At 62.0% G+C, this 9,092-nt stretch overlaps 2 protein-coding genes across 2 annotated transcripts; both read right to left on the bottom strand.

The window, feature by feature from the left end:
* Positions 1 to 2,472: 2,472 nt before the first annotated feature.
* LDBPK_080130 (hypothetical protein, conserved) lies at positions 2,473 to 5,925 on the bottom strand (the record flags this gene model as incomplete). Its single annotated transcript, XM_003858530.1, has 1 exon — positions 2,473 to 5,925. The coding sequence occupies one exon, from the start codon at positions 5,923 to 5,925 to the stop codon at positions 2,473 to 2,475; it is 3,453 nt and encodes a 1,150-aa protein (XP_003858578.1).
* Positions 5,926 to 7,325: 1,400 nt separating this feature from the next.
* LDBPK_080120 (hypothetical protein, conserved) lies at positions 7,326 to 8,138 on the bottom strand (the record flags this gene model as incomplete). The annotated part of the gene is made up of 1 exon (XM_003858529.1): positions 7,326 to 8,138. One exon carries the CDS (start codon positions 8,136 to 8,138, stop codon positions 7,326 to 7,328), a length of 813 nt encoding a protein of 270 aa, XP_003858577.1.
* Positions 8,139 to 9,092: the final 954 nt, after the last annotated feature.

The raw sequence follows: 9,092 nt of genomic DNA, 5'->3' as shown, positions 1-9,092 counted from the left end.
ACTCACGAGAGTGCGGGGCCACCCGTCCTTCCGGTCCTTCCCGCCTCCTCGCTCGCCGGGTGCACACATGAAGGGCGCCAAATCGGCGCGGGACCTACTCTGAGGGCACGGACAGTAAAAATAACGAGAGGCAGAGGGCGAGAAGGGGGCCGTCCATGACGTCGCTGCGTGTGTGTAGGGTGGGGGTGGGGCGCTTTTTATAGTGCAGGGCTACTAGAAACAACACTGGCCGGCAGCATGAACATCTCGCTTGCACCGGACGAGAAGGCGGCACGGCCGTGCACCCCCTCCCCCCCCACACACACACTGCGATCTCGTCGCACCGCTATGTGCCGAGGGAGGAGGAGGACGTGCAACGATGGATGAGAACGGGCACACACACGCACACGCGGCACACGGTATGAGAGCCGGTCGAGTGGGCACCGAGACCGGCGTGGTAAGAGGGCAAGTGAGCGAGCGGAGCGGGTGGGTGGCCAGCATGCGTTGCCCGAGATCCGTCTTTCATCAGAACAACTACACATGTCTATACGTATACGTGCGTGTGTGCCAGCGCATGGATGGCGGAGATGAAGGGTGGCCATGGAAACGGTCGGCCACATGCAAAAGGCGAAAAGGTGAGCGGGCCGTGCAGAAGGGGAGGGGTGGCACATTACGGCTGCACAGGCACGGGACGGCCACAGAGGTAAGGGGGAAGAGCTACGAATCAACAGAGAAGGAGAGACAGGCAGGTAGCGGAAAGTACGTGAGGAGTAGCTGACATGCGATAAGAGCATGCTCCTAAACAGTGCTACATGGAAACGAAGAAACGACGGAGATGCACACACACACAGGATATGTACGCAGTGCCTCCCTCTCCACCCCCCCCCCACCTTAATGCCCCAACGTACTGTGCAGCTCCGTGTGGCACGGCACGCGAAATAAAGAGAGATGCAAAGAAGATGGCGAGGAACAGGGCGGAACATTGGTGCAGACGCATCTTGTGCTTATCAGCTCTTGTGCGGCCGGGGTAGAACGAGCGCGGCTGCAGCTGCCTAGTCATGCTCGGAGATGTACGTAAAACGGGTGTGGGGACCAGGAAAGACGAATGTGCGACTCATTATCCATCCATCTTCGATAGGTGGTGGTGGCGGGAGGGGTAGGGTGAAAGACTCTGCTCTCTCCTCAGAGAGATCCCACGCTTCCACTTGGCTTCGCGTAGGACACTGGATGCAGAGCGCAAGCAGAAATCGTACAGTGAAACAAGACAGAAGGCGCTTATCAGCAAAATAAGAAAGACTAAAACAAACACGCAAGCCACAGCACCGTCCAGGGAGCGACACGCGCAGCCACAGACATACGCTTGACATAGCGACGCGCATGCATAGCCACGTTCGCTCTCGTTAGCGGGCAGGCTGTGCTGGGCAACGTCCCGGCTTGTATACACGCACGCGCAAGTTCATACACAAGCATGTGCGTGCGCGCGTAGTCTCTATAAGCGGTAGGGTTTCCCGTCTCCGCTCCCGCCTCTCTCTCTGCCGTTCCCAGCGCTCCTTCTCTCTGCGGCTTCGCAGCGTCCAACAACGGCACAATGAGGAGAAGAGGTGAGGGTTCCGTTCACTAGCGGGGCTGCGCCAAGGCCGGCGTAAAGAGAGAGCGTGATGAGAGACGATGAGTCTCATCGCCATCTCTGCCGCCCAAGTATGCAGTGACCTCGGTGAGCGGACGAGCGGCGAGCTCGCGAGAGGGAGGGGGTGGAGGGAGGCGGGGTGCAGATGTCACCGCCATAAAAGAAAAGCGGAAGCGACACAAATACATAGGGCAGGCGTAGGACGCGGCGGAAGTGCTGAGGGTAGAGGACAGAAACGAAAAAAGACAGGTGACGGGCGCAGGGCTATTCCATCTAGAGACCCTCTCGCCGCGCTGTCGTAAGATGGCCCCTCGTGCCTCTTCGTCCGCCGCACCACTAGCCTTCTTCCACGTGGAAGGCATATCTAAAGCGCAAGGGCATTCAACGAAACCACAAAAAGGTAACGGAGGAAGAGCTCGAACAGAAACAAGTGGGGTGGTGACATCCAGCACCAACCGGTGCATAAGCACCACGACGCAAGTGCGCATGCACATCAATACAAGCAGACTTCTACACCCGTGGCGGCCAAGGACAAACATGCAACATGAAGTTCTCGAGAAGGGGAGAGAGAGAGACACACACGCGACAGAGGACCGCTGCTCTTCTTGGACAAACGACGCACTTCTGAAAGTCACCGTGCTGCAGTATTTATGCAAGTCGAAGAGAGAGACACCAGAATAGGGCAAACACACACACGCATGCACATCTTCACTTTCTCGCACACCCACACAGGCATGAGAGAGAACATGGTGTTAGAAGCATGGGCTCAGCGAGGCAGCGAGGGTCCACGAGAGAGTCCGTAAGAGAGAGAGAGTAGGCACCAAGGAAGGAAACCGCACGCGTACAGACGCCTGCCCGTGTGTCAATCAGAAAGCAAGCCGACTGTTCTGTCCCGCGAAGGGACTCGCTTGCGCTGCTCTCCCAGTCCTGCGGTGTGCAGTGGCAACGGCAGAGGCAGAGACAGCCGTCGCACGGCGGTTCAGCGTTGCCACGTGCGAGGGCGCGTTTCCCTTCACCGTGGTGGCTCCGACGAGCGGACGACATTGTTGCCCGCTTGCCCGCCCCATCCCAGTCTCGACAGCACCCGCTTTCTCCGCAGCTGCATGGGCGCTGCCCGTATAGCTGCTATAGCCAGCCGTGCCGCCGCTGGCATTGGAGCCGTGGCTGCTGCGCGCCTTTGGGCTGCTGGCGACCGATGAAAGCACCGGCCGCGATACGCTGTGCGACCCGCCACCGTTCACTGCGGCTGGCGTCGCAGCCGTCGAGACACTCGCGATGATGTACCGACGGGGGGTGCGTGGCGTTGCAGCGACGGCGTTGGCAGCGCCAGTAGCCGATGGAGTGCGGTGCAGCCAGCTTCCCACAGCCTTGCGTCGCGTCGCGCCGACTAGCGTTGGCGCCGGGTCGACTGTCCGCCGCACAACCCCGAGAGAGCGATTTGCGGGCTCGCGCAGCACGTTGCTTTGCTGACGCTCGAAGTTACGCGTCCCCGTGCCGGTCCGAGAGAGCGCCGTTGACGTCGGGAAGCGTCTGCGGCCCATCGTTGGCGTCGCCGTGCGCGCGGCAGTAGGGACGCGCCGCAATGGAGAGGTGTCCATAGCGCGGTAGTAGATGCTCGGTGCGCTACGTCCACTGCCGCACACGACTGCAGATGACGGCAGTGGAGTCGGCACTGGTCGGCAACGAGGTCCTTCATAAATGCGGCCGCGCGAGCACTGGAATAGGTTCGTGCCGGTGGCAGTACGCGTGAAAGTGCCAGGGCCGTGGCGAGACGGCGCCCCGCCTCGGGCCGCTGTGGCAGAGCTAGTACGGACAAAGCCAATGTTGGTCGTCGCGGAACGCGTAAGACGCGCTACGTACGGTCTGCGGCCAAACGGCGCCGAACCGTCATTTCGAAGGCACAAATGCGAGGCGGTTCGCTTCAGCGGTGACAAGGACGAGAGAGTTCGCTTGAGAGGAGAGGAGTACAAGGACGAAGCGCTGGTGGCAGCAGGTGTCCCGTAGCCGAAGTGCGCACGCTCCAACACGGCAGTGCGTTGCGGTGCGGTACGCGCCGCCGCGCCATAGCCCGCGCCAGTGCCCGTAAGTTTTGCCGAATCGGTGCGCTGCAGCCGTCCGCGGCCACCGACGCCTCCGGTGAGAAGAACACGTTCGGCGGGTGTGCTGGCCAGGGCGTGCGCCGTGCAGCTGTTCACCCGCGCAAAGGAGGGGTCGCAGCCGTGCGAGGAAGCGGTGCGCGTCAGATGCGCGACGGAGGAGTTCGTTCGAGCCAGCGCCCCGTTGCGTGAGGGCATCCGCTGAAGCTCGTTGTTGCGCGAGGCGGTGCGCTGCAGCGGCGCTACGGTGCGAGAGTGCTGCCGCACCAGCCGCTGGCGTCCATCGCTGCCGAGAGCACGGCCTGCAGTACGCGTGGCCAGCGGCGCATTCTGGCGCCGCAGCTGCCCGCTCACCGGGCTCGCTGGCTTCCCGTGAGGGCCGAACTGAGTCGGCAGGTCGTACATACATCGAGAGTCGCGCATCTGTCCGCTGCGCCGTGCGTTTCCTGCCGCGCTGGTCTTAGCGCTTCTGTTACCGTAGAGATGGGGAGCGTGGATCTCTTGCAGGCTTCCTCGCGTGGTACGACGGCGACTGGAACTGCGGTGGTGGAGCGTGACGCGCGCGCTCGACATGTCCAGCACTCGAGTAGGGGTGAACTCGCTCAGCCCACTCGTGCGGCGTCCGCCACGAAAGCCCGATGAGCCGCCGCCAGTCGACAGAGGAGTTTGTGGCTGCACGCCACGTGGCGTGTGCAGCCCTTCGTTGACTTTGCCGTGGGTGGTTGCGAGGCGGTCGTCGCAGCGCCCGCCGCCCAGCTCGATCACGCCACCGCTATCCTCGTCGCTGTTCTCTGTTTCGGGCGATACCGTCACCAACACGTTCGATTCGCGTGGCAGGTGTGTGTCACCGGCACCGATGCCGACATGCTCGTCCAAGAACTGCCCGAAGGTAGGAAAGCGCGGTGCCGGACTAGCACTGCGGCCTGAGCCGCTAGAGTTGGGGCTCACGCTGTGGCACAGGCGGCAGAGCTCCTGGGGAGGAGTCAGCCTTCTCCACGACGCCTCAGGTGCAAGAGCGGCGGTGGCCGGCAGAACGACACCTTCACCCTCCGTCGGGGTTGTGGCGCCGTTGGTGCTCGCCAGCTGCGGCTGCAGCGCTTCGCGCTGAAATGCGGCATGGCCGCTCGGACGCGCGTGCGGCGACGGCGCCTCCGACTCCACTACAACCACCCGTAAAGTCGAGCCGCCTGACGACACATTGGGTGCTCCAGCGCTGTAGATGTCAGCTACAGCGGTGCAGCGATCTTCCAGCAAAGAGAAGCGCGCACCGTCATCAGGGAGCAACGACAAGGGCTCGTCCCTGTTCTCCACCTCTGTGCCCGCGTCGCCTGGTGTCCGCCACTTCGACTCGGGCGAGTACTCCACGACACCGACGGCCTCCTCGATGCGGCGCAGCGCTTCCGAGCCGCGGACGCCGCGCTCGGCCGCAGGAGAGTTTTCCTTCGCCGCGTCTTCTGTTCCAGCCCCGGCGCCGGCATCGAAGGCGAGTGCGGCATCCGAGTGTGACCGACGAACAGAGCGCAACAGTGATGCGCGCTTGGGGTGCGTGCACGGCGACGGTCGGCGTACGTTGCCGAAGCTCGCGGGCACCTGACTCAGGCGGGCACTGCTGCGTTCGCCAGACAGGCGCGAGCTCGTCCCCGTTCGAGAGGTTGGGCAGGCGGGCGGCGTCTGAGAAGCCGGCCGCGAGCTGGATGGCGGGCCGCTGCCAGCGCGACCGTCACTCGCACGTCCCATGAGCGTGATCGAAGGACGCGGCGTCGGCGACTGGTACTGCTGCAACGTAAATCGGAACATCGACCGCATCAGCCGCTGCCCGCGTGGGTCGCAGTATTCCACAATCCTTGTCACCAGCATGGGCCCCGCTCGCGTCCTCTCCAAGAGCCACATCATCGACTTGAAGCCGCTGCAGACACAGCACACCCACGGCGGGCTGCCCGCCGCCAGCTCTCGACACTGTGGACATGTAGGATACTGGCAGCGGTGGCACTGGTATGCCGCCTCCGTTTCGTCGTCAGATTCCAGCGCAGAGAAGCGCTTTAAGCACCGCTGGCACTGATACTGCGCGACTCCGCTCCCCTTCGAACGAGCTGCTGTGTCACAGAGTTGGGCGGAGGGGCGGGGAAGTACCGACGACTCCGTCACCCGGTTGGACAGTCTCGCCTCCACCTCACCATGGAAGAGCACCGAGAAGCCCTTTTTGTTCTTGAACATGGACAGCATTGCTAGAAGGGGTGCAACGCCTTCTTGCTGTTTCGAGGGGGGAGAGGGGCAGACGGAGCGCCGCAGAGCAAGCCGCGGATCCTTGAGCACACGCACGCTTGTGTACGTCGGTGCGCAGGTGGCAGAGCGCTCACGAGTAAAACGTGCAACGCACCACGTAGCAGAGAACGAAGCGAAGTGGAGAAGACGTACACGGCGCCAGAGGTGAAGCAGGAGACATGCGGAGAGAACGCTTCCCTCCTCGAACAAGACAACGCGCCGCACGCGACGAGCCAAGGGGGAGACGTCGGTAACTGCGATCTACGGCCACGAAGGAAAGAAACCGAGCTGCGCAGTCAAGCACACGAGAACTCAACGAAGAAAGCGCTGAAGGGGCCGGCAAGGGCAGGAAGGATCTAGAAGATGGATGGTGGGAGGGAAGCAGAGCCTTTGGTACACGACACGTCGACCACCACGACTCTCTCGGCTTCGCTCGCTTCCGGCCGCCTTTGGAGAAAGAAACGGCAACAGGGGCAGCGTGGGGGAAGGGCAGCAGAGCCGGCAGAGAGTCAGTGGACGTTGGTAGTGGATGCAACTACACGCACACACACGATACAACACAGGTGACGTCACCTGTGTTTCTTGTCTGCAGTGCTGGTGTCTCGAGCAATACGTCGTGCCCTGCACGCGTCTAAAGGTGGCACTCTGTTCTTCGAGGGGACACTACTTGCGTCCACACGCAGGAGACACAGGATGGAGGTGAAGCCAGTGCAGCGCGATACAGATGGCGGAAGAGGAGCGGAGGATGTCAGAGAAGAGCGAAGGCCCAGACAGTGGGTAAGGGGCGGCGGAAGTCATTCACGCTGAGCCCCATGTGTTATGTAAAAAAAAAACGTCACCACTTCGCCGGGCATTCTGCCACACACGCCGCATGTGCGGTTGGTGAGTCTGTTGCCACGGCACAAAACCCTCACGACAGTGACTCACCAAAGCCAGCACGGCCGCCTCCAACGAGGTCACCGTGTCCTCCCGAGGGAGGGGGAGGGGTTCATAAGGCGGCGGTGAACGAGGGGATGCGCAGCGGGGCGTTTCTTGCCGAGGCGTACTTCTTTTTTTTTTCAGCGTAGGTTAGCGAAAGAAAGAGGGGCTCTGAGGAACCGCCAATGCCTCTTGCACTCACTGCCGTGCGGGAATGCCGCGTGCCCACTGCGAACACCCACAGCACCAGCGCCATACAAGCACAGAGAGCTTACGCCAAGACAGCCGGTACCACCACAACAGAAAGCAGAAAAAGCCCCAACAGAGGTGGGCCACGCTGCCGGCGTCGCATGTCACGTGAGTGGCAGCCACGACATCGGTCGAATCCACAGTGGAACCACCCATAAGAGGGTGGCGTTGGTGAGGAGACCAGCGGAGAGGGGCTAGAACCATGTGCCCCACATCAGGGATCGACGGCCAAAAGCGTTGCCAGGGCGGACACCGAGACGCTCTGCCAGCCCCATCAGATAATTCTGCGGCGGGCGATACGGCTCTGCCGGGGTAAGTCTCGCCTTCTCCGCCGTACGCCGCGGCGCCTGCAGCACCGGTGTCCATGACTCCGCCTTGCCAGGCGAGGCTGCGTTGAAGGCGTCTAAACTGGCGAGGGACGGCCGGTGTTGGTAGAACTTCTCAAACGGCTGCGTCAGCTCGTTCGCCGGACGATTGGGGCGGAAGAAGTAGAAGAGCGAAAAATGGCCCTCCTGCGACGCGGTGGTGACGCCATCAAGGGTGGAGCCAGCCGATGTGGTCGTGAGTACACCATCAAAGTGCATGGCGAGGCAGAGGAGCCGCAAGTCAGCTGAGGTGCACATGTCCACCCGCCGAATCGGCGCCAGGTTATGGTGGATGCGACCGTAATACTGCAACGAGGTCGGATCGGCGATCCGGTACGCCGTGAAGGTCGACGGGTTCTCGTGAGCAGCCTGGCCACCTAGAAGGTACACTACACCGGGCATCACGCGCAGCCGCTCCGCCTCCGGCACGATGAGGTGCGACGCCAACGCCAAGTGCGGCACATCTGTCACCGCGGCGAGCGTCAGAAGTTGCTCGTAGTTTGGGGCGAGGTGCATGTGCAGCTTCGTGCTGTCATGACTCACCACCTCCCACGGGAGCTTGTTGTACGACACGAGCGAGGGGTACTTGAGATTAGCGCGGAAGCTGCGCGCCAGGGCGCAACTGGTTCCACGGAGCATCATGGGTGTGCCTATGCGAGAGACGAAGCGCACTGAAGACTCGTCTAGTAGACGTGCTAGCACAAACACACACACGTGCACGCGCGCGCGCTCTGCAATGCCTCCCTGCTGCACCGTACGGGGTGCGACACCGGACTGTGGCGGTTCAGGAAAGTCCCAAAAGAGTGAAACGGGAGAAGAGAGGAAATCAGTGTCAGGAAGAGCACCGTTGTGTGTGTGTGTGTGTGTATGTCGGGGGAGGGGGGCCAATGCATACCGTGACATGCAGACGCAACGGAAGAAGCAGCAGACGTACCAGCGAGAAAGAACAGGCTGCAGTGTGGGGCAGAGGGGGGGCCTCACTCTAGACACCGAAGCGCACCACCTCCCCCCGGCGGGTTATCCTCTATGCGCGTCGCTGAGAAGGATGCATTGTAGAACGAGTCGCACGCGGGGTTGGCTTCTGTTTTGTTGGTTTCGTGGAGGGAGTGAGGTAGAGCCCAGGATTGTCGGCCATAGCTGCTGAGGGCCGCTAGGGTCTGCTGACTGAGGCTTACATCATCGCTGTCACCGGCATCGCCCTTGTCCGCTACTCCACGGATCTCGCATGCGTCTTCTGTTTTTGGGTACCAGCAGCAAACACAACCAGTGGGAAGCCTAAACAATTACGAGGGGGAGGGGTCAGAGTGGACGGAGAAAGAGGCGTTCGCGGATCTCCACAACTGGTCAGTCAAACGCATGAACAAACACTGCGGCACCGCGACACGCCAAACCGGAGGAGAGGGGGAGGGGTATGAGCAGCCGCTGGAGACCGTGGTTAGGGTGGGGTGAGGAACGAAAAATAGAATTGGATACCTCCGCGGGTCCGCTCTCTGCGAAAGCGCAAGCGTTAGGGGTCTGCTTTGCCCCGACCATCTCACGAGCCCACCCGGGCTCTCAGCAGCCGCGGGGAAGAGCCAGTGCAGCCGTGCCGCCTCC

The sequence above is a fragment of the Leishmania donovani genome, chromosome 8, assembly GCF_000227135.1.
Source record: "Leishmania donovani BPK282A1 complete genome, chromosome 8".
Lineage (NCBI taxonomy): Eukaryota > Euglenozoa > Kinetoplastea > Trypanosomatida > Trypanosomatidae > Leishmania > Leishmania donovani.
The sequence above is the reverse complement of the archived record's forward strand: the minus strand, read 5'-3'. Positions and strand labels throughout refer to the sequence as shown.